Below are 25,448 nucleotides of genomic sequence, written 5' to 3' on the forward strand. Positions count from 1 at the left end.
AAGAACTAAAATCCCACCTTTTCAAGCTAGAGACTTTTAAACAACTAAGATCCCATTAAGTTTCCAAAAGAAACAATTAAATCAGTCATCCAAACAACTATCCTGAAATTCATGATTTCTCACACAGCTTTCCAATATTCAAGCAGGCATCTCAACAGACACAGAATAAAACGACAATAAAGTGTGCATGCAAAGCTGGTAGTGAAAGCAAAAACACACAGCTGAAGTGAGACTTTCAGAAACATAGTATTTTTCTAAAATTTTGACCTCCCCTCCAAGGGCCTGCTCTTCAGTTCAGGAAGGGGTGTCCTGACTTCCCGCCCTCCATAACAAATCATGCTTCTCTGCCCCTTCCCTGAGGATGTGGTATTAACAATCCACCCCTTCAGTGCTAGCCCTCTGCTTGTACGCAGGCCCTTCTCTCCCATCTCCTCCGGACTCATCTCTGCCATCATCCTCTCTTTTCTCCTTCTCTTCAGCCACTCTCTCAACATCGGCTCTCTCTCCTGATCCTATGAAAATAAATAGGCATTCCACCACCTCCAGACAGGCTGCTTCCCCAGCTGACCAGGGCCTTTCCTGCTCTTGTGTTCACAGCCCTCTTTTTGAAAGCATTGTCTTGGTTCTTGTCTCTACTTCCTCACCTCTACATTTACGCCTCCAGTCACCATAACATGGCTTCTGTCTCATCACCCCACAGGCACTGCTTCAATTATGGCCACCAATGAGTCTTATCCGGAAATTCAGTGGGCACTTTTCAACTCTTCTTTTTACCATTATTTCCCCACTACGACTTAGTTCCCACTATCGACTACTTCCTTCTTTAAATTCTTTAAATTCCTTCCCACTTTTTAGCTCCCTCAGTATTCCTCCTATATCTCTAAAAACTTCTTTCTAGTCTGTTTTGTAGAAACCTCTTTTTCTCCTACCATGTGGGACATACTTCTGCACAGTTCCTTCCTTGGAACATCCTTCTCTTTCTGTATTCCATATTTCACAGGCCATCATACTGACTCCCACAGTTTCAACCACCACTTCTACAAAGTACAGATACTGGTGATCTATGTTTTCATATATCCATCCCAGTCTGCTTTAAATACATTTTTTCTACCTTTTAGGCTCCATTGAAGGAAATTATTATAAATAATCCTATTTTCAATGCATTTGACTTTTGCTCTTGTTCCTTGTTTTTAATCTTATCAAGAGGATTTTTTTCGAGGGCAGCCCTGTGGCCGAGTGGTTAAGTTCGTGCGCTCTGCTTTGGCGGCCCAGGGTTTCGCCGGCTCCGATCCTCTGCACGGACATGGCACCGCTCATCAGGCCACGCTGAAGTGGCGTCCCGCACAGCACAACCAGAGGCACTCACAACTAGAATATACAACTATGTACTGGGGGGATTTGGGCAAAACAAAACAGAAAAAAGAAAAAGAAAAGATTGGCAACAGTTGTTAGCTCAGGTGCCAATTTTTAAAAAAGGTTTTAAAAAATTAATAATAATCAAATTCTTTTATCCTAAAACATTGCTTGTGGTTGGTATTTGGGAAAACTATAACTCTTTGACCATTTCAAGAGTATATACCAGGAACTACTCTATTGTTATGCTAATATGTGCGTTTAGACAAATGACAAAGGTCCACACTGGTAAAGGTGGTGAGAGCACAGTACTGAATGATCTCCCTCTACTGTGAGAAGTCGTCATGGATGAGAAGAGACCTGCATGAACTGGAACTACCAGAGGTGACCAAGGGGCCCAGGGCAAGTCCTTTTCAATACAGTGGTTACGTACATGGATTCTACAGCCAGACTGCCCATGCTATATCCTGACTTCACTATTTTCCAGCTAATTAATCTTAGTTACTTAACCTCTGCATGTCAGTTTCTTCATCTGTAAAACAGGCTAATGATAGTACCTACATCAGAGTGTGCCTGTGAAGATTATAAGCTAATAATGTAAAACGTGGAGAATAGTGACTGACCCATAGTAACTGTTCAACAAATGCTATTATTATTTATATTGAAAAGTATAAAAAATGAATAAGAATGAAGGCAAAGTAATTGCAACTATTGAGGCAAAAATTACAAATTACAAAAGAATTACAAAAGAAATTTATCTTGCAGTAGGTCAGATGTCCAGCCGTAAATCTGGTTCAACCTCAAGGATGGTCTAGTTTTAGTTGTTAGCCAATAATTAATTGCCACCAAAATATAAAGACTATCAAGATTGGAGTTCGATATTGTAATTAAATGTGACCTACCATGAAGTTAACTTGACATTTCATAATACGCTCGGTTGTTATTACAATGTACCGTAAACTCTGTGAGAGGGCAGACCATGTCTGTGTCATCTACCCCAAGCCTAGAACCATTCCTGTAAATGTTTAATAGATGCTTTTTGAGTAGACTTGCATAAAATCTAGTTATGCACAAAAGGTAAACAGTTTGTGTAAATAACCTGCATGGTCAGTCTAATAACTGCTATGACTATCAGGCAAGATAAGAAGTTTTAGAGCTATCTGCAGAGTAAGGGAACAACAAATAAAAAAATCTGCCAGTTGCTCTCTCTTCTTGGAAATCACTCTATCCATAAGCTTGCTCTCCACCGACTCAGGAGGAGGTGCCCGGTCCAAGGTTTGAAGTCTGACCTGGGTTCTAGTCTGGGTTCTAACACTAGTTATGGAACATGAACATATAATTTAGCTTGCCTGGATTAGATTATTCCTAATTCCTTTCTGGGAAGGTGTTAAGAAAACAAGATAACACATGTAACAAATGACATTAGAACAAGGTGTGAGATCTTTGATAACGGGAGGCTGGAGAAGGGGAGGAATGAGAGGTAATTTAGATTGAATACAGGACACTGCAGAAAGAACATCTGAACACTGATGGAACTAGATCATACAGAGAAGCACTAAGAAAAGTTTTAATCTAGATAAGAGCAAAGCAACGACTAGGAAGGGCAGGGCTGATAGATAGGCATGGCAAAGAAGGCACTGAGGCAGCCAGAGTCCAGGTGAAAGTCTTGGTCACCTTCTAGGAAGCGCAGAAGAAAGTTCCCTAGGATCTTACAGGCTCTCTGTACCCTGAAGATCTTTCTACCCTTTTTCACATCTAAGATCAGGGCAAAGGCTGTATTCTTTACCGGCCCAACTCTGCCTGATAAATTCTACATACTCTTTCTCAAGGTCTCCCACTGCTGTGAAATAGCTCTTTGTTGCTATGTAACAAAATCTGGGAAGTGTCAGGGGATTGCGTAGAGTAAAAGGTGCTGCACACAAACATAGAGGGGCAGGTATTACAGTGCTACTGATGCCTGATGTGTAGGACGGAAAATGTGAAAGTCATTGAAAGTGAGGTTTGGTTGCCATAACATTCATTTTCTACCAGACAGTGGTCCAAGCACCTTAGGAAAATGAATCCACATAGTTCTGTGCTATTACTCTAGGTTGCAAGGGTTTGGCTCAAAGGGGATAGTAAAGTGGAAGGATACATTTATCTTGAGCTCATTTGATTTGCATGAAAATATGTTATGCAATTACCAACTTTCATCAAAGTTGCAGTCACAGTAATACAGAAAGGCAACAAAATTCATGTGCAGAGGAATATTTTCCTGACTTCTATGTGTGTATGTGCACGTATGCTTGTGTATGTATATATTTACATGTATCTGTACATATGTACATGTAAATATGTGTATATACATATAAATATGTGGGTATGTGTTTATATACATATACGTATATAAAATTTCATATTTTCTCCAATAGCTAGAGATGATTATTATCATTTTACAGATGGGAAAGTTGAGGTACAGTAAAATTAAGAGACTTGCTTAAGTTTTCTTTAGTTTCTTTTCTTTTCTTTATTTATAATATATGCCAACTTCGTTACTTCCAAAAAGCTACTTGCAATGGCTTCAGTGCCATCTGGGGATAGTGATGGATGAGATGACTGGTCCAAAGATTCTTCCACTCAACCAAGTGGCTCAGAAGGAGAAGAGTAATGTGGTCAAAGAGTTCTTTATTTAAATACTGACCCTGCCACTTAACTATCTGTAACCTTGTGAAAGTCATATGACCTCTCTAAGCCTCAATTTTTTCATCTGCCAAACAGGGGATTAAAAGAAGGTCTGCTTTGCAGAGCTGATGTGAGGCTTAAATAAGATAATTGACCTGAAAAGTTCAGCGTGGTGCATGGCACAGCCACCATTTGATGGCGATGAGTGAGTCTTCAACAGATCCTTGGCTCGGCCTCTGCTTTATTCAGGCCCGTGTTCAATACTATTTTTGAGAATAGCAAATTGACCTCTCTTAATAAAAGAAACATCATGGCTACTAAAACTCCATGGTAAGAGTATACCAGAGCATTTTTCTTTTTTAAGATAGAGGGATCTGGCTTCCATAGGAATAAAGAGAGAAATCTGTAAGCCCATTTGCAGTGACAGAAGAGCCCCACTTTGAACCTTTGTGTTTATGTGTGTCGTCATCTCTCCCTCTCAGATCTGCAGTCACTGCACAACGCTCTGCCCTTTTAGATGGCAGGGTTACAAGAATGTATAGTTTAAACTCTGCATTTTGCAAAGGATGAGCATTATTTTTGAGTCTGGGAAACTTCAAAATCATCTTATTGCCTTCTGTGTTTTATCTCATTAGGTGAAGGCAAAAAAGTTCTAGTTGTTTTTTTGTACTCATAGACAGCTTGTGTTTTAATTAAAACAAGAACCAGGCTCATGACCAGAGGGAAAAATCATGAAACACAAAGCCTAGAGTACATAATCAGGCTATGGCTAGAGAGTAAGAAGAGCAATTTTAAACTCGAGTATCTTTCAGTAAACATCTTTTTCAAATGTACTGTGCATTTTCCTCCCCCTTCCTGCCACTTAACCAGGAAAGAGGCTTAAGAGCTGTCAGAGGTGGAGGTCTACAAAACCCTAAAAGTAAAGGCATGTTTATGGGAGACTACACTTCTCTTTATGCCAGCGAATTAGCAAGTTGAGTACATCTTCATTTTTCAATGTTAGCATCTGAATAGTCTCCATTTAGCTCTTAAAGCAGTTGTAACGTTTATTGCTCCTAGTTTACCTAAATAAACTGAGAATAACCATTTCAAAATTTAAGAGGTTATCTCCACTGCTTTCCTCATGAAATCATTATATAAGAACAACACTATTCTGACACATTGAAGGTATTAAACCTGGATCAGATGGAACTATTATAAAATAATTTACCATGTTGAGGCCAGCCTGGTGGTGTTCCAGTTAAGTTCACTGGCTCCGCTTCGGCAGGCCGGGGTTGGCTAGCTCAGATCCTGGGCACGGACCTAGCACTGCTTATCAAGCCATGCTGTGGCATGCATCCCACATATAAAGTAGAGGAAAATGGGCACGGATGTTAATTCAGGGCCAATCTTCCTCAGCAAAAAGAGGAGGATTGGTGGCAGATGTTAGCTCAGGGCTAATCTTCCTCAAAAAAAAAAAAAAAAAAAAAACCTACCATGTTACAGTGGTTGCCTGCCAAAGTAGAGCTTCTTTGTTTCATGTGGATTAAAATAAACCAGGAATTTTAGGTTCTTTAGAAACATCCTTGGTCTCTACCCATTAGATGCCAGTAGCACCTCCCCAGTTATGAAGATCCAAAGTGTCCCCATATATTGCCAAATGTTCCCCCAGGGAGTGGGTAAAATTGACCCTGATGAGGACCACTGCAATAGACTATTCATCTCGGAGAGGCAGTCAAGCATTGTGGCTAAAAGTAGATGTTACAGAGACAGAGTGCTCCTCACTAGCTGGGTGACCCCGGACAAGTTATACAACCCCTCCACGCTTCAGTTTCCTCATCTGTAAAATGAAGAAAATCATAAGCACCTTCTTCATAGGATTGTTGTGAGGATCAAACAAGACAGTGCCTATTGCACAGTAAGTGCTCAATAAACGATAGCTGTTACTATTGTTTCAACAATTCTATGCAATTTCACTTTTTTCCTTCTGATTTAAGTTTAAATGCAGGTTAAAGATCCAAATAAGAGGAACATATTTGAAAGGGCGAAAGGTTTGAGTGCAGTTACACAATTACAGATGGATGTCTTTATTTATGTTTCAGAGTGGTCAAGTTATAGAAGCTCAACTATTGCACAATCCTGTATCCCAATTTGCTAAACAGCCTCAGTTATTGCTTAACATATTTTATTATCTTTCAAGTGGAGATTCCTAATTCATCAAAATTATGGGCTGCTGCCAGATGATTCTTCTGTAAATACAACTGCTCTATTGTATTTTTTTTAAAAAGTCTTGACACGATGCCTGGTCTTTTCCCTTGAGTTCTTTCTTCACCATTGGTCATATAAATATTATTCTAGCATTCATTGAAATAATAACAAAAGCTACCATTTTTAAGAACAACTTACTGTGTGCCAAGCTAAGTGCTTCACATGTATTATTATTTCACTCAATCCTCAAAACAACCTTACAAGTTAGGTGGGTGCGTCAGAGAGGAGAAGTTAACACGCTCCGGCCAGCAATGTCAGAACAAGGCAGGAGCCCAGACTGGTGCCTTTAAAGTCTATGCTCTTAAAATGTAACTTCATTATCAAAGCTCAGAGAGCTACCCAGAACTCCCACTCATGACACACGTTTCCCTTTCTAAACACCTTCCGCCCTGCCCACTCCTTTCACGTTATCACTATTTTCCTTGCTCTTCTCCACTCAGCACAAAATACCTTGAGGGAAGTGGTTAAAAAAGAACCATGCTCTGAACACTTTTCAGTCAAGCTCAGTGATTTAAAAAGAGATGAGAGTGACAGACAGACAGACAGGTATCGTGAGAAAGAAGAACTCACTTCACATTGGTCTTGAGGATGAATAAAAACTGTCTGGAAGCTGAAATAGGGACTGGCTGAATTCACGTTTCCATGCTACAGAGACTCACCCAAGCTTGTATAAAATAGGCAATTTGTCAATTCGTTCCAGTAACCCAATTCTTGTGCACAATATGCAAATTTTACCCCAAAGTAAGGAGTCAAGTAGAGGAATAACACTGATGCCAGAGGCATGTTAAAATAAGCTTTTCTTTTTGAGATACTTTCCAGTGATGACCCAAAGCTCCAGGTCTTGAGGGATCGATGAAAAGCAAGGTCGGAAATTGTGACCTTGGAGGTCTTGGGAAGAAAAGTTACAGCAGCCTTCTCACCACGTCCTCTGAGAGTTAGTCCGATTTGGTTGGGATGTGAGAGGCCAACATGTTTGCTGGTTGGCCTCTGTGGCAGAACTGAGCGTGTGGCCCAGGAAAAGTCACATGTAGCTCTAAGCAAGGTGCATGTAGACAACCCATTCAGAGCAGCTGTGAGTTAACCTGGAGGCTGCAGGAAGTTTGTGGGTGTTGTGGGAACTAAGAAGCTTACCGGCCCACAGCATTAAGCAAGGCCCACAGCATTAAGCAAGGCCTCACAGGTCAGCTGGTCCAGTCCTTATCAATGCATGACTCTTCCTCAATATTCCCAGAAAATGTCCAACCTGTGTTTTGATAACTACAGTGACTGGAAGGATTCCTCTTATTGTTCATCAGCTAATAACTTGGGCCATCCTTCAGTCTGTATCCCCGTGAACTCTAAAGAATGCTGGCTGTAGCAGAGCCATTGATATAAAGAGAATTAACATTCATAGGGTTAATTATGTCATAAGTAACTCTATGAAACTGTCTACACTTTCACTTTACACAGGCACTTCATAAATGTACTCAATGAACCTTTTGTTTTTTGGTGAGGAAGACTGTCCCTGAGCTAACATCTGTTGCTGATCTTCCTCTTTTTGCTTGAGGAAGACTGTCCTTCAGCTAACATCTGTGCCAATCTTCCCTCCATTTTGTCTGTGAGATGCTGCCAAACACCAGCTTGACGAGTGGTGCATAGGTCCGTGCCCGGGATCTGAACTGGTGAACCCTGGGCCACCAAAGCAGAGTGCATGAACTTAACCACTACGCCATGGGGTGGGTCCCTCAATGAATCGTTTTGACAACAATGAAAGATTAGGAATGGGAGGCTCAGTGACATTATATGCCTTTCTCATCCAAGCTGACACACAATTAAGTGGGATTCACTTCTCAGTCCAGGAGGCCCCAAAACCACACTTTGTTTGCCACACAGGATTTCTGCTGTCAATTTCTAAATCCAGTCGGAAGAGTTTAGGATATATAGACTATAGAGGTAGCCATGTAGGTGAAGGCAGAACCTCCTGATGCACTGCTTGCAAGTAGCAATACTTACAGATATGTCATCACTGAAGTCAATTTCATCCAAATCAAGGTATTCAGGGGCTTCCATTATTCTTCTTTGCACATTTTGAGTAAGGCTAAATACTTATAAAGTCCTGAACAAGACAGAAGCAAAAAAGAAAGGCAAAAAGGTTAGCTGTTTTATAACCAAAAATCATATCTATACTTAAACAAACAAAAAGAGAAGGATACTTGAGTGCTAGTGTTGCCTTTGAGCACATTTCCTCTCTTTGAATGTCCCAAACCTGGCTTTGCAGGAGTGCTAAGCAGAGATCCTCCAGGATCCCCAGTATGGCTCCCCAGCGAGCACCCATGGTCCTTTGCTTCACTTCTTTATGCCTGCTTATCTTTGCTGGAACAACAGCTCTTCCCCGGTGATCAATATTAGGATTGACCCAACCCATCCCTAGCACTTACCACACCCTGGGTTAAAGTAGGGGCTTCAGGGATGGGGATTAAGCCTCAAAATATTAGGAAAACCATATTCAAATGTTTACTGTGAGCACACCCTTGGATGCTGTGCATGGAGCAATGAATAATCTCCACAGTAATAACACAAGTACAAGACAGACACCAACTAAGCAACAGTAATTGATATTACAGAACTTGTAGCACAACCTCTAGTTCACCCCTCAAAAAAAAAAGGATCTAAGTACAGATTTAAACCACAGAGTTATTGCATTGCCCCTGCTTCTAACAGCTTTGCCCGACTGAGTCCGAGTGACCTGATGCAGGTGCCAGAATGTCCTCAGTCAGCACTTGCCTTGGGGCTGCCTGCGGCAATTCTTTAAATCTGTCAAGGAAGATACATCACCTCCCAGTTCATTTTCCCATCACTTATCATCATCACCATTGGTGTTGGCGGTGGCACCTACAGATGTCAAGAACAGAAATATAGATCTCATGGCAGCGCCTCGGTGTGTAGTTATCTTCCACAGAGCCAACTCACAGACATCAAATAAGATTCCATTTCCCGTAACTTGTCTTCCCTATTATAAAAACTGATGTACTCAGACTTGACTATCTGAAATAATTCAGTTTTTCCTCTTTCAGTTCTCTAATCAAGGGGCACCTTGCTGAAGAATGAGGAATACACATTATTGGAAAGTGAAAATAAATCTAGGCTGATGAAAATGGGCTTATCAACAAAAGAACAAGAATATAAAAACACCTATTTTTTAAAAGGAAACTCTTATTCTGAAGGCACTGTTTTCTTATTTTGAGATTTTTTTAAGCTACACAAATAGCGTAATTATAATAAAGGAGGAGAAAATCTCTTGCCATCCCATATCTCAAACCCATCACTTGATTTAACTTCCAGTGTTTCCTCTCTTTCCCTTCCCACACACTTATACCATTTTTACATATTTTTAATTATAGTAGATGCAGAATTTGAGTCAAGAAAGGATTAGGATATTACTACCATGTTCAAATGAGATTATCCATTTTGAATAAATGTTAAAAGCTCTTTTGAAATCACAGAAAAGTTTAAAATGAAAAACAATTTATATTTGTAAAATACATACATTATATATAAATATATAGAAAGCCAGAAATTTTATTATCTATAGAAATCTAAAAATAGATTCTTAAGCAAATTGCTTGGTACAAAAATATATCACTTTTCCTCTAATCCTCACAAAGCTTTCAGAGAAAAACACACACTCATACTTGCAAATTACTCAAAATAACTTTCTCTCCCATTCTGGTGGATTCTGAGACAATCCAGACTCTTTGGACTCCAGCTTGTCAACTAACAGACTTGCTTCCAATCCAATTTCTTTTCACTAAATCTGTACTCCATGATTAATTGTTGATTTACAGACAATTCCCATGGCTTTAGTGAACACAAAGATGAGGCTGGGTGTCAGGATGGGGTACAGACAAACACAATATCACCAGAAACACGGAAACACTTGGAGGACTTGGAGGATAGTGGTGAGATTCTTTATTCTATAGGCCAGAACACAAGAGTTACAACAGTTCCAGCCCATTACAAGAAGACCTGGGCGGCTGCTCATATTTATGTCAGTGGGTTAAGTGGTCCAGCCTCAGACTAAGGGGGTCCAAGGCATCCAAGACTCTCCTTTACTCCTAATGGGCCACCACACACAGCCATCTCTTTTAGGATGCTGTATTCTATCTATGACCCAATTTCTTCTGTCTGGTTTCAGTGCTTTACTCCTTCAAGGTGCCACTTTAAAACTATTACATCCTCATTTATAATGTGCAGAAATTGCTGTGGTTCACCATTCCTGGCCACCTTCCCAACACTGCTTCTTTTTAGTCGAGGGTGAGTCCACAGTTGTCCCAGTGGTGACTGCATTGCCTCCTCCTCCATCATCTGCCTTCCACTGAGCACCTGGCACCCTCGGGCACTCCTTTCTGAGGAACGAGGGATGCAGTGGGAAGGGGTGAGCCAGGTTAGAGCAGCTGTTGCAAGTAATCCAGCATGATGAGGAAACTGCCCTGGGCTGTGGACGCTTTTCTCATCCTGCTCTTATGGTACCACCCCACCCCCGACACCAGCCCACAATGGAAACCAGTGAGCCCCCTTTTCTGCCCAGGGACACACGGGCTCTGAGGGAATGCACAGCTACGGAGGGCACTCACTGGAGGCCCCTGAGCCAAAGCTGGCCCACAGATGTGATGTGTTTTGGCCCTAGCAGTGTTTAAAAAAAAAAAAATCAAGTCAGTTGCCAACTTGTAGACCTTGGGTGATTTCACATAAAATTCTGGATTTCTGGCTTCACTTTAAAAATATTTGAAGTTCTGGCAGCACAAGTCTGCAATCCCCATGACAACAATTGGCTAGAACTGAGCTGCAGCTGCCCCTACCTGTCTAGGAGGCAGGCGCTCCCCAGTTCACCAGCTCCCTCGGGATCTGCTCTTGGCACTGACAGCCCTGCCTGGCCTTGGGGGCATTTCAGCGTTGACCCCTCAAAGGAATTCAGTATTAAACAATAAGTACCCCCCCTCCCTTTTTAATTGGTGCCTCCTGCCAAATGATGTTTACTTCATTTGTATTCTAAGATTGAATCTGTATCCTAAGATTGTTTTAAATTCTCATATCTCAACAGCAACAAAATAAAATTTCTCACGAATAAACTACCAGCATGTTACAATTTGTGCTTTTACAGAGCCTCCATTTTCTCTCTTATTACTAGAAAAAGAAAACCTTCACAGACAGAATAAAATGTTACGATGAGGTGAGGATTATGTTTCCTTCACTTTAGAACTGAGGGAGGGAAGGGTTCTTGCCCTGACGGTGATTGGCCTTGTGGATTTACATTATGCCACTTCACCATTGTGACTAGAGGGGAAGGGCGAAGCTGTGCCAAGTCCAAGCCCAGAAAAAGACCGAAGCCATCCTCCATTTGGCCAGACCAGCAGCTTGGATGCAAGAGGACCAACCCTACTCAGGGCCAACAAGAGTGGGTTTACGCCTTAGTGAAAAACATTTCTCAGCCTCCCCAGAAAGGGCAGTCCAGCTTAAAATCTTTTACATGAGAACTTTATTGCTATGCATCATACTTGGCCTTGGGCCCCTCTGATATCTCAGGACCCAGTTATTTATAAATTTGCACTGCATTCCCACCCCATCAGCCCAGACCCTACAAACTGCAGTCACTTGTCCCAGGTCCTCTGAGGTCCTGAGGGCTTTCTCTGAGGAAGGGTCTGCCTTCTTCCCCCAACAAGCCTCTTACAAAGTCTGTCTACCTTAGGTACTGTTGACTGATTGAAATCATTTCTTTTCAAACTCAATTGAGCTTTCAATTTCTTTTCACTGCCATTGGCAATTTTTAACTTGTTATTCATTTAGGCAGGTATGTTGTGTGTATAATTTTTTTTAAGAGGGGGAGAGATGAAGATGGAGATTGGGCAGAGGTAGGAGAGTAGAGAAAGGTACGGGAGACATTTCCAATGGTTTAGCTCTACCAATTCGGGTAGGAAAATTTATAGGGAGGGAAAAAAGAAAAATATTAGAACATGGGAACACCAGGCTAGGTGGCTGGGACCTGCATGCTGTGCAGAAGCTATTGGTGACAAATTGCCCCGTTTCTTTTGATGCACCCAGGGCACCAGGAGAAACTTTACCCAAACTCCAAATTGATGCCTGGTTAGAGGAGATGAAGAACAAAATAATGAGTATCAACTATACACTATGTCTGTAGGACTTTTCCTACCCTCACAGAGTTCTGACAAACTGCCAAGAACAGAAGTCCCTCCAGTGCCTATTAAAGTGTGTGGGAGGGGCTCCTGGCCCTAATGGGTCTATCAACACTACGTCACCTTCTCATGAATGACCTCAGTGATGGCCCAATTGCTTCCTTCAAGGGAAGATTCAATTTGGAAAGAGCTCAAAGTAACTAAGAGTCCAACTGGATAATAAAAAGTAGGCAAGCAATTTAGGAATAATCTCCCCCCTTCAGTACTATGATTTTCAGGTGCTATTTTTAATTTTTTTGTGTGTGATTTGAAAACTGACTCTGAAAATAATTCCAAATGAAAACTTCCAAAAATCTGTTGGGTAATGGCAGCATCACTGGAAAAAGCTTGGAGTGGCCAAGAAAATTTCTTTGAGAAACTACACTCACTTAATGTACACATTCTGGTGTGCTTGGCTCATAAAAGGCTTACTGATTTGCGACTATAGTCACATATCACATAAACTGCTCTACTGAAATTCTTCTTAAAATGAATTGCCTCACTCCATTTTACAAGGAGTCAGCATGGACTCATTCTGAAGGCTCATGTTACACAGATTTCTCCTTTTCTGCCAAAGTCACTATTGCTACATTTACCAGTATACTATGAGGCCTGGTAATTAAAAGTAAGTTGGGCTTGTCAAAATAAATGAGCAGAGTACATTCAGTGATGAGGTAACCTCAATCGATTTGCATTACAGCTTCTTTCTTTACTCTTTAATTCACCAATACTTGGGAAAACACAGCAGCTCCCTATACCCACCGACCCACCCACACACACAGAGCCACATTTGTGTTGGGATAAGTCTTCAGCTTGAAAGCCTGCATATAGATACTGAACTTACTTTCTTTAAAATGACAAGAGCCAAAAAAGAAAAATCACAAACTAAGTACTAGAAGGCGTGGGTGGAAAAAAGTGGAATATATGAAATGTTGTCCCCAGTTGGCTCAGTAGCTTGGCTGGCGAGGAAGCAACTCATTCCAAATGTTGGATTCAGTTTCTTTCACTCTTTGATTCAGCAGTGGCCAGAAGCATGGCAGTCGCAAAATGCCTACTCTTAAAGCAGAAAAATGATAGAGGCAAGAAATTTCTACTGGAAAGAGGCAACTGAAGGAGAGCCAAGAAGTACACATGAGGAGAAAGGGGGAAAGCAGAGCTCTGTAGATTTCACCCACTTCTTCATTTATGGAATATTCCTGTGTGTACAGGCTGGATAAGACCTATACCACTCTCCACATCCGTACGGGCATGCAGTACAAGGAGAGACAGGCAAGAAAACAAGCCATTACAATATAATGTGGTCATTGCCAAGACAAATGAATACCTAGGAGCCTGGGACACCTAATCTAGACCTTGGAGATAAGGGAAATGTGCCCGATACAGTGAAGTCTAAGCTGAAAGCTGGAGGACGAGGGTATGAATGGGGAGGAAGTTGCAGAGGCAGGAGCAAGGGTTCCAGGTAGTGCTTATACCACAGGCAAAGGCCTAGAGGTGAGAATTCTGAAGGAGAATTTCCATAAAGCTGGATAATACTGATTCAGCACCTACTGCTGTTTTTACTTTAGGAAAGGGGTCTTGAAGGGGGAGGTCCAGGGTAGGGTGATATGCAGGGGTGATCAGGGAAGTATTTCCAAAGCCAGAGTGTAAACAGAGCACATCTTCTTGGAATATCAAATTTCCTGGCATGTTTGTAGAAATACAAGTGAACATTTGCTATCCAACAGGAGACTTCAATGTAATAGACTGAGTCTGCTCCAGCTGCTGGGGAAGGGGTGTGGCATTTGAACACCCACGGAAACACTTGTGAAGCAAAATTTTGTACCAGGATCTAGGTCCGGGTGCTTTTACATATACTCTCTCATCTTTCTTTCACAAAGACCCTGGGAGACAAATATCTTTATAATCTCCTTTATGGGGATAAGGAAACCAAGCTCAGAGAGGTTCTGTAATTGCCTCACAGACACACAGACAAGACTTCTGATGTTAAGTTTGCTTTTCTTCCTTATTTCAGCTTGCCAAAACTGTACTGATGAAGTAACACTTCACCTGTATCAAATGTTTCATTTTTTCAAATCTTCTTCAATTTGTTTTACCTGACTTTAATTATTACAACTACATGAGGGAGGCAGAGGGTGTGTGTGGTGATTCACAATCATACCCTTCTTATTTTACAGATGGTAAAACTTGGGCATGTTTTGGGCAAGGTTATATACTACTAAGTCAGGGCAAAGCCAGCTCAGACAAGCCACTGCCCAATAACAAGTCCACACCTCTTCTGATTAGCCCCCTGGATTGCTGGGAAACGTGAGCATGTCTTCAAAGCAGAATTCCATAGACCTCCTCAGCCCTGAATTGTATTGCTTTAGGTGTTCACAAACTGTAACTCCAGAGGAATTGCTCATTCTTCTTTTCAGCAGAGTCTAAATAGAAATGGCAGGCATGATCATCATCATTAAATAAAAGTGTATAGACCTCTGTGTACCTAACATACCTTACCCACAGATATCCCTGAACTCGTCTATAAAACATTCCATTCCATAGCCAATTGGTTTAATACTTCATCTTCAAAGAAAATTTGATTATGACCATCTTCCCTTAGGTCTTATTAAAAAGGCAAGTAAGACAGCACTGGACTAGAAAACCTCATTCTAGAGATCACGATTGCTCTGACAAGTCCACATAAAGGTTGGTCTCTCTGTAGTTTTGAGCCCTAGCTCATAGTTTAAACTGCATGCAAATGATTTGGGAGTCATTTCATTATCTCTAAAATCTAAATACTGAGAATGAACTAACTTATGCTAGAACTTTAGAGTTTGAAAAGACCTTAGTTTTTAAGGCTAGAGATAGAGGTACTTTTAAATTCATATTTGTGTGTGATTTACAGTGAGTTTAACATTTAAAATTCTTTTTGGAAGGAGGAGAGAAAGAATCCATGCTCACAGCAGCTGCACAAGAGAAGATAAAAGAATGTACAATAGAAAAAAATATAAACACATTTGTAAACACAAGAAAGAATATATTGTGTTCAGTTCTGGATGCCACTTCTTAAGAAGGCCACCGGTAAACTGCAATGTACCAAGACAGAGTAAGGAAGTCAAGACAGCCAGTGGTTGTCTTGACTCTGTTGGAAGACTCTGTCTCATGTGGCACAGCTAAGGAAATATCTAACTTGGAGAAGAGAAAAGCACTCTTCCCTTTCTTTAAGAATCTAAAGAGCCATCAGGTAAAAAGAGGATCTGACTTCAAGGTAGCTCTTAGAGGAAGTTTCAGCGATGCTAGTCTCAGCAAAGACCTGGTAATAATGACGTTTGGAATGGGCTTAAATGGAACGGGCCGCTTAAGAGATCACAACCACCCCAGCAAGAAATTGTTCATATAGTGGTTTGGAGGGATCCTCTAAGGAAGAAAGATGAGAATCCTGCATTTGGAAGGAGGAAAAGATGAACTTTTAATGCAAAGATTCTGTGTGGTCTGAGATGGCAGTGGGAACACCCCTGAAACCAAACCAGGACCTGAGGACAATCCTGACCAACTCTGACCTCTCTCCAGGGTGCTACCATGACAATCTCTGTTGAACTTCCCTTATCCTACTTCATCTGCCATCCTGATCCTACCAGGAATGTGAATTAAATATGGAGCCTCCAGGAGAGGAAAAGGGAGAGGGAGCAAGAGAGTTAAAGTGAAAATAATTTTTAAAACAGAACTGGAATGTTGTTCATTCAGTGAGAATATGATTTACTCTCTGTTGTAGATAAAAACTTATCAGTTCCACAAGGACAAAACTATGACCTAATGAGGTCCAAACAAAAAGAAAATATCTGGGAAGAAAAAGGAAATATTTCTAGCACTGGGAAGTTGAGCCTGGGCTTAAGCCAATCATGTCTTGCACTGGCTTCTGGAAAGGAACTATGGAATAATTTGGGAACTGGATCCCTTATTCAGTTATGTACAGGAAACTATCCAAATCCAAGTTCCAAATTTTTGGCACACCTGAAGTGGTCATGCTTTACTCTTGATTCTGAAAAGATTGCTTGATTTCTACAGTGGATTTGTTTGGCAATTATCATTGAGAATGTATGGAACACAGATGACAACCCTGATTTTCATTTTAGAGAGAAGTAGACATAATAGCAATATGCATGGGGAGCATTAAAGAGTACATCAGGAGTCAGTTATCTTGGCTTCATTCTCATATCTCTCATCGTTTGTGAGGATTAAACTTCCGAGCAACCCTAGGCCAGAGATTCTCAAAGTCCAGTGTGGATGAGAATCACCAGAAGAGATATTAAAACAGACTGCTGGGTCCAACCTCGAGAGTTTCTGATTCAATAGGTCTGAGAATTTACATTTCTAACAAGTTCCCAGGCGGTGCTGATTCTGCTGGTCCCAGAACCACATTTGAGAACTACTACCTAAGATCAATGGCTTGTCCCAGCCCTGGCTACATCTGCACTTAATTAAAAGATAGCGACCTTTTTTCCACATCCCCATCTCCCCAGATGTTAACTTCATTATACAGGATCCATGCCTAGTGCCCTTCTGATTAAACTGCCTCAGTGGACTGGACTAAGTATTTCCCATGAAGACCACCCAGAAACCTCAGAAGGTCTTAAGTATGTGTGTGTGTGTTTTAATTCCCAGTGCGATACAAGGGACAGACGTTTGCTTACAAAACCCTACAAAATTTGGGCCTTGGCTACTTTAAAATTTCCTTTCTCCATAGCACTTCATGGCAACAAAGATGTTCTAAGTTTCTCCTGTTAACGAGATGCAGGTTTATAATTTTTGATGCAGGGTTTTTAGAGCAAGAATCTCAATTTAGGGATATCCATTTACTAGAACTACAGTATAATAAATCCCAGGCCTACTTATAAAGAAGGAAAATGAAAAATGCAAGAATCTAATAAGAATTAGTTTAAAATTCAATGCTTATACAACATGTATACATCATATGGTATTTAAAATAATTACTCATTGAATCTGAAGCAGTCCAAATGGCTACAACGACTAACCACTTAAAATAAAAAGCTGGCCATATATTTTTAATTAAATTATAATGTGCCTATTTTTATTGAATCCAAATCCAGAAATGAGATTATTATGAGGATTTTATCAGTTCTTCCAATTCTAAATGTATCAAGTTAACAATCAAAAGAAGAAATAAATCCTCTATAAAATAAAAGTCCCTCTTTTCTGAAGAAGATATGATATATCTTTGATATATGGGAGACTGAGCAAGCATAGTGGACTAAACATCTATAGTAACCCAATGTTGCACATCTCTACATACACACAGAGTATGACTTAGCAAGTACTAATTCTTTGATCCAATGCTTTTATCTGGCCCTAATTTACTGAAGACACTTAGTGGAAGGAAAATGAACAAGATCTGCTTTCAGCTTAGATGAGGTACTATTAATAAACTGCAAAAATTGAATATTGCATCCTTAACTAATACACTTCCTATAAGTGTCAAGGCATTTCAAGAAAAGCATGAGATGAAAACACAAGATTACTGTTAAGTACCTTTAGGGATTTAGCTGGGAAGTACTATCCTCAGTTTCAACAATTTGCTGTTTCTTAACACAATATCCTGCACAGAGTAAATACTTAATATATTGTCTGTTGAGTTCATTTCCAGATTATAATCATTGTTAAGTCACTCTAGAATTTCTACATTAAAAATCTTGGTATTTTGCTAAATGACAAATGTTGTGATGACTATTTTTCTTCAACTTATAATAACTTAGTGTTCATATATCTTCTTCTTGCACAGTTTCCCTCAGAAGTCTATTTTTGGGGAGGAGTCAGTCTTCTAGCCCCCCTTTCAGACACTATCTGTTGATGAGGGTTACAGCAATTTTAGCCGTACCTTCCAATGAGGGGGCCTACTTCTCAATGATTAAAACTGAGCTCTTCGCCATTAAGCATATGGAGAAAGAAAAACATCTGCAGTCTGGAGTGTGGGTTTTTCCTCCTTGGCACCACAGAAGGACACCAACTTCATTTTGTAATTCACCAACATAAGCAGGAAAGGACTGAGAGCAGAGAAGCCTGAGGAGAGAGCTGTGAGAACAGCTGGAAAAAAGACACACGCTGCCAAGTTTTTCAAGAAATAGACTAAGATAAAGTGAGAAATCCAAAGTGGAGTGATCAGCCACATTAATAAAATACTAAACTTGGCCCCTCTAAGGATTTCAATTTCTAAATCATCATCATCTCCAACCCAGATGTCGCCATATGTCATCTTCTTTCTTTCTGAAAGGAGAAAAGACATCCAGAAACAGACGAAGACTAAGATGGCTAAAGGAAGACTATCAATCAAAACTAAAAATATTTTCCCATAGTAAAACTCTACCTGCTTGTTTCCAAAGTCAATTAGGCAATCCATATAAATCCTGCTGGAAGACAAGGCATCTGTATCATTTCCTGCATTCAGGTATTCTGATTTTCTAGTGTAAAGTAAAACTGGGATGTACACTGCCACACCAGCCACCCAAAGCGCAGAAACCACCTTCAACGAATGCTGCTGTTGGTCCAGGTTTGGAGCCTCACTCAAGGGGTGGACAATTTGGTACAGTTTCCGGTGGTAGAACAACGCAAAATGTAACATGAACCAGATGGCCAGTGAAGTCGTCAGGGCTGCCGTGAAGTGCAGAACTTTGCAGCCAGCTGAATCCAATACGAAACCAGAAGAATAAACAATTTTCATGACATTCACCACCAAGTTTTTAATGAGGTGGACAAATATAAGACTGAAAATTAGAAGAAAGGATGTCTGTAAACACCGAGAGATACATTTCCTTGTAGAATAAAATAAACACATGTTTCCAACAAAGCTCACAAGGATCAGAATGGTGCAAACGATGATGTCAAGCATGTCTGCAGATGGCTTCATGTAAATGGCAAATCGGTTACTTCAAATGTCGTCTTCTCTTCAGTTTAAGTCATTAGGCATTTGGAAAACTTTTAAGAGGTATTTAGTGGGAAGACTTGGGTTTTTTTAATCCACTATGTTGACAAAATCGTCAACTGGTGCCACCCTAACAGTTCAAAGATGGTCTGTAACAGAATTCTGCTTGCTCCAGTGATGAGCTGCTGAAAACAGAACAGCTTCCCAAGAGGGCTCTGTTTTCTCACCTCCAGGGACTTAACTATAATGAGAAAATTCCAGGTATCATCACTTAATTAAAAGTTCTCAGAAATGTATTTATAGCACTGTAATGCAATTTCCTAGATACAGAGTGATACAGCTTTCAACAACCATGAAGGAGAGAACAAGGTAAATTTGTGACAGCAAAGGAAAGGTGGCCAGAGGTTGAAATTACCCTCTCGCCTCATGGAAAAAAATTAAAGATGCAGAGCTGTCTGAATAACAATGAAGATTTCCAAATAAAATGACAAATTAAGAATGATAATAACACGATAGAGATTTATGAAGTTCAGTCGTTTTCCAGCTTCTCTACCACTTTTTGCAAAGCAGAAATACTAATACTGTTCTGATGATCTCATGGGCTTGTTGGCAATATAAAAGAGATGATAATACCTGTGAAGTCAGTAAGGAAGGAAATACAAAGGGAGGGAAGGGAGGGAGGGAGCGGGGTGGAGAGACACTTTTATAAACACGAGCATTATGTCCATGACCAAATCTCTAATATAATTGGGATGTGATTAGGGAGAATTTCCTCCTAGAGCACAAGAGGCTAGGAAAAGACTTCTGTCCTGAGTAGAGAGTACAGAGCAAAGGCAGAAAAATGGCACTGAAATACATCGCTTAAGTAATCTGGCATTAACTCACTTTCTGGACGAATTCTGTTGGCCAAGTATATCATAATGATCCATTCTAGGGACAAACTACTTTCCCTCTACTGTATTTGCTCATAAACTTTGCTGTCAATCATCCTATCCTATACTGTCAAAACATATGCTTCGGCCCGACCCTGTGGTGTCCTGGAGCCAGCTTGCACTGACTTGAACAATTGTGAACATCTCTTCCCAACTCTGTGTTCAGTGACTTCATGTTGGGAGCTTGAAACTGGGTGCGCTGGGAGTATTTACACCATAGGAATTAACAAATGCTACAAATCAGGCCTTTTGGCAGTACGGGGAAGAGCTGTTTTACTAGGACAACATTGGCCTGACCAAAAAATACAGATTAGAGTGATAAGAAATTAGCTAATATTTTTTCTACATAAGGATAAGATCAGGATTTGGTACCCACAACCCCTTCGGGAAAGGCACGTGTCAGAGGTCTATGGCAGTGTTAACAGGTAGGAAAGCTGAGCCCCATCATTCCACTGGGGGGAGGCAGAGCTTGGGGGGCTGACACTTACTGTTAAACTCTTTATACCTAATTGGCTACTAAGACGGGTAGCCAACTCAGAGTCCCCACGCCATAGTTTTCTTCCCTAAGAAATTTCCATTACCTCAGTGTCAACTGCAGTCAGTCAAATAGGCACCCCTGAGTTTCTAATGATGATAATAATCTAAAAGTGATAATAGCAATAGTAATAACACAATAATAATGCTCATATTGGCTACCACTTAACACCAATTTGAGCCAGACACTGTGTGAGTATTTTGCTTCATAAATTTAGCCTCATTTAATCCTTAATATCATTCTCATTTCACTGAGAAAACAGAAGACCAGAAAGGAAAGTAAATTGCTCAAAGCTACCAAGTAATGGGGACAGGAATCAAAGCCAGATATGACTGATTCCAAAACCACTGGTTCTTAGTCACTGCCTCTCTACACACGTGCTGTCAGATTGTGGATTTTCTGCTGACTATTCCTGATCTTCCCCTAATGATTTACAATTGCTACACCCAACACATAGAGCCTATAATAAACTCCTTTCGAGAAGAATTTCCTCAGGTTTATAATACACAAGTCATGCAGATTTCTGGATAGCAGTTAGTCTTTTCCCTTCTCCTTCATGAAAATAATACATGTTGTGGGGGTTCATACTTCTGCATCTCATAAAGATCTCTACCCATCTTGCGCATCAGTTCAAGATGCCTGACTTGAAACAGACTGTTTCCAGCAGTAGTGATCCCCTCTTCCTGCCATGCTTAAGCAGAGGCACCGTGACTGCCTGGCGGGAACTTGTAGAGTATTGAAGAACAACCACAAACAGCAGACAATAGATAGCCCACCTTAATGTGAGATTTAATTTTGGGATAACGAATTAAGAAATTGTCTATGTGATGCTATTTCTCAAATATGCCCAACTAGTAAGAATTTATGGCAAATAATACTGACTTCTCAGAGCTGAGGGTTAAGGGTCAAAAAATGTTTTGTAAACTGACCCCCCTCCAAAAAAAGGAAGAAACATTTTTTTTCAAAGGATTAACAAACATGTAATATGTTCCTTTGTGTTAGGGCAGAAATGTGAAATATGTGTGCTCTTTTTTTCTTCAGGATTATTTTTATACTAGAGACATAGCACACATTAAAATATAAGGAGAGTAAAATTAATTTTTGTGAACATTAGCTTGACTGGTAGATAATACTTTTCTTTGTTAACTATGGCACAATAGGGCTAAAGAGGGACCTTCATAAGACTGTACTCAACTGCTTGTCTACTGGGAACCTATGCTGTGCACAGCATGGCCCTGGACTCTAAGGATGACACACTGGAGTGGAAGCCATTGCCCCTGCCTTCAAAAGGCATTTGGTCTAGTGACAAAAACATGCTAACGTATAATATATATGCTATATATATAGTTATATTACATGTATATATACTCATACATGTATATATCATTTATTGTAAGATATATTTAACTAATTATTTATTAACAGTTAATAAAGGAATAATACAATGCAATAAACTGCACGGTTGTGAGTATAAGAATAAAACATTCAGAAAAGAGAGGGACTCGTGTGGGCAGGACTATTTTTAATCTCCAATTCATGGTAAAGGAAACTGAAGCTGGGAGAAGTTAAGTTCTTGCCCTAACCAGCAGGAAGAGGTGGCATTGAACTTCAGACCTCTCGCTTTCAACAGCTCTTTCTGAAAGGGAAAGGGAAGGGAAAAGCAAAGCTGACTGAGCTGTGAAGCAGAGGTGCTAAGAAACGGGGCTACCAACTCTAGGATCCCCAAGAGTTGCAGGGAGGAGCTCCTGATGGCAAAAAACCCATTTCTCAGAGGCCTGGACATGGCCCAGAGCCCGGAGGGCCCAGGAAGCAATACTACATCCCCTGCCAAGGAAGGTAGGCAACTGTCATGTGTACACTTCAAGGAGGAAAGAAAAAATCTTCCTTTGGAAACTAAACACTGGCTCTGCCAATCCAACCTCACTGAGGTCATTTGAGAACTGAGGAGTTCAAAGGTTCTCTACAGCTTCCATTTACTTTGGCATAAGATTTAACAGAAAAAGAACTAAGGGAGAATTTATATGGCCCAGGCTGTTTTCCAAATCACAAACTGCTAAAGTTATTTAGAATTTACTTTAACTCACAATCACATGTAAAGTGGTTCAGATGTAAATGCTTTCCGTGTGGCTTCAGGCAATCTAGGTTTCCTCAAACGCACATGAGCAGTTCGAATATTAAAGATTTGGATTCAAAATCTCAGAGTACTTTCGGGCTCCTCTTGATTAGAGACTGCTGTTGCTTTATGCTGCGACGTCGGGTTAGAGGAGGAGAAATAAAACACTGCCTTCATTTGGGCATTAGGTTCTCACAGTAGCGCTAAGATAAACAAACTTGCAGGCTGAGGGAAGGGCATTTACTCCTTTAAATTGAGTATGTAATATAAATAAATGTCTTTTAAGAAGAGATGACTGAAACTTGATTCTAAGTCTGAATCTATACAAGAGCACTAATTTATTTTAATGAAGATCAGTATAGCACCTATGAGGGAGGGCAGGCCTTCTTGAGAGCAGCGCTGGTCTAACCAAGCAGGATAATTCACTAGGTCACAGAAAGATGCTGCTTGAAATTGTCTGATTTGTTCACCGGCTAGGAGCAAATTGATATTTGCATTTTTATATAGAACAAAATGAAGGGAATTACCAAATCTTTTATCTTGTAATCAATGGCTGACTGAAGTGATTTTCAATTCTCTCTAAGGCAGTGATTTTGTGACCAGCCAGGGCAGGACTAAAACCCCCTCGCTCCAAATTAGAAGTGAATGGAGAGGAACTTCAGGCTGGCTGGGGCCAGAACAATTAAATGGTAATTGCCTTTTAGATATCCTAATGTTCTAATTATATTAGTGTGCTAAGTGCTGCGAGATGTGGATAAGAGCTCCGGCCCGCTCTGGGTGGGGAAAGGGAGCTAAGATTGATGAAGCCTGGCACTGAGCTGGACCCTTCACAGACGTTCTCTTTCCTGAAATCCACAAATAACCCACAAAGGATTATTAGCTTCAATAAGGCTGAGTAACCTGCCCAGTTGGTTCCAGTTGGTATGTGACTGAATCAGGAGTCCCACCAGGGCTGTGTGGCTCCAAAGAGCAGTGGGTTGGCAGGACCTTGAGTAGGGATGGGGAGAAATACTGGATTCAAAAACTGGAAGAAATCTGGCAGCAGAGAAAGATGAGAGAATTTGAGAACCAGGTCCTAAAGAAAAAGTGTACAGATATGAGCCCACCGTTTGTGCCACCTGCATGTGGAAAGGAAGAGCTCAGGATAGGAAGCTTTGTGGGCAGGTTCTGGGGACGCCTTGATGTCAGAACACAGGAGGCTGGCAGGGGAGGAGCTGCCCTATAAGGAGATGAGTGGCTATATGGCGCAGAGGGAAACACTAGACGTGCCAGAGAAGAGGCCCCCAGATGTCTAAGGCTGAAAGGCCTGGTGAACCAGAAGTGAAGTGGAGGGGGCAATCCCTCTGCCTGACACTCTCTAGGCCAATCGAGGAGAATGACAAAGTCTATCCCTAGGATTTGGAAGACAGAAGACCTGGGTTAAATCATGTAAGGATGTGAAAGGTTTCTCAAGTCATATCTGCTCTGAGCCTCAGGTTCCTAATAAGGAGTTTCCTAGAGACGTGTGTGTGTATGCAAGTGCATACAAGTGTGTGTGCACACACATACATGCGTGTATATATATATATGTTTGTATGCATGTATATGTTTATGTTTACATATACACACAGCTATGAGGTGATCATAGGATCAAACGAAATTGTGAACCCAGTCTGAAGGTTGCAAAGTGTTATACAATTGATAGTTTTTGTATTTATTTCCTAAAATCATTCAGGCAGTCATAGAGGTGCTTTCTGCTTGTAACTGGAAGGTGCTACATGGGCTCTTTGCCAAAGGCCGGAATTCTAAATACACTGTCTTTACAGCATAAGCTCAATTCCTTGGCAAGCAGTTGTGGAAAATTCCCCCAATCTTCTCCAGGCCTGACTCCAGCCCTGAGCCCCTTGGTCTTCATCTCTACTCTATCCTCTAAAGATTAAACCCATCTGTGGCTTTTTGCACCTGACCATACACATCCAATTCTCACCAACCCTACACTTAAAACCCATCCCAGCTTTAGATTCCATCCCATCTTTTCTGCCCTCACATCCGAACTTCTCAAAAGAAGCATCTATATTCACTGTTGCCACCTTCTTGTCTCCTTTTACTTCTTAATCCACCACAATTTGGTTTCTACGTCTTTTTCCTCTGGAAATGATTTAGAACAAGATCAGTTCCTACCACTAAATCCAATAACACCTGGACCTGTCTGAGATTCTTTCCCTTTTTCCTTTAAGGTTCTAATTTTTTTGCTCCCTACAGATCACAGATCTTGGTCCACATCTCTTCTCATTCAACCACTGACCCCTATATGTTCAGATATCCATCTGCTCCTTGATATCACTACCTGGATGTCCCATAGGCTTTCCAACTCAAACTTAACCTTATTTGGCAACACCATCATCCTCCACTCAGCTATGGTTAGAGATGTGGGTATTATCCCTGGCCCTTCTCTCTCCCTCACCTGGACATTCAATCATCCTGTCATTTAAGTTTTTATCCTTTC

At 40.8% G+C, this 25,448-nt stretch overlaps 1 protein-coding gene across 4 annotated transcripts in view; it reads right to left on the reverse strand.

The window, feature by feature from the left end:
* Window positions 1-25,448, reverse strand: part of SNCAIP (synuclein alpha interacting protein) — a 138,452-nt gene that overhangs the window by 62,437 nt on the left and 50,567 nt on the right. For all 4 annotated transcript variants that reach the window (XM_046665281.1, XM_046665284.1, XM_046665282.1 and 1 more), the window contains exon 2: window positions 8,254-8,356. In XM_046665281.1, the coding sequence (XP_046521237.1) occupies window positions 8,254-8,310 (57 nt within the window). In that variant the 5' untranslated portion in view covers window positions 8,311-8,356. The remainder of the gene's footprint in view (window positions 1-8,253; window positions 8,357-25,448) is intronic.

Source organism: Equus quagga, chromosome 7 (genome assembly GCF_021613505.1).
Source record: "Equus quagga isolate Etosha38 chromosome 7, UCLA_HA_Equagga_1.0, whole genome shotgun sequence".
Taxonomy (NCBI): Eukaryota; Metazoa; Chordata; class Mammalia; order Perissodactyla; family Equidae; genus Equus; species Equus quagga.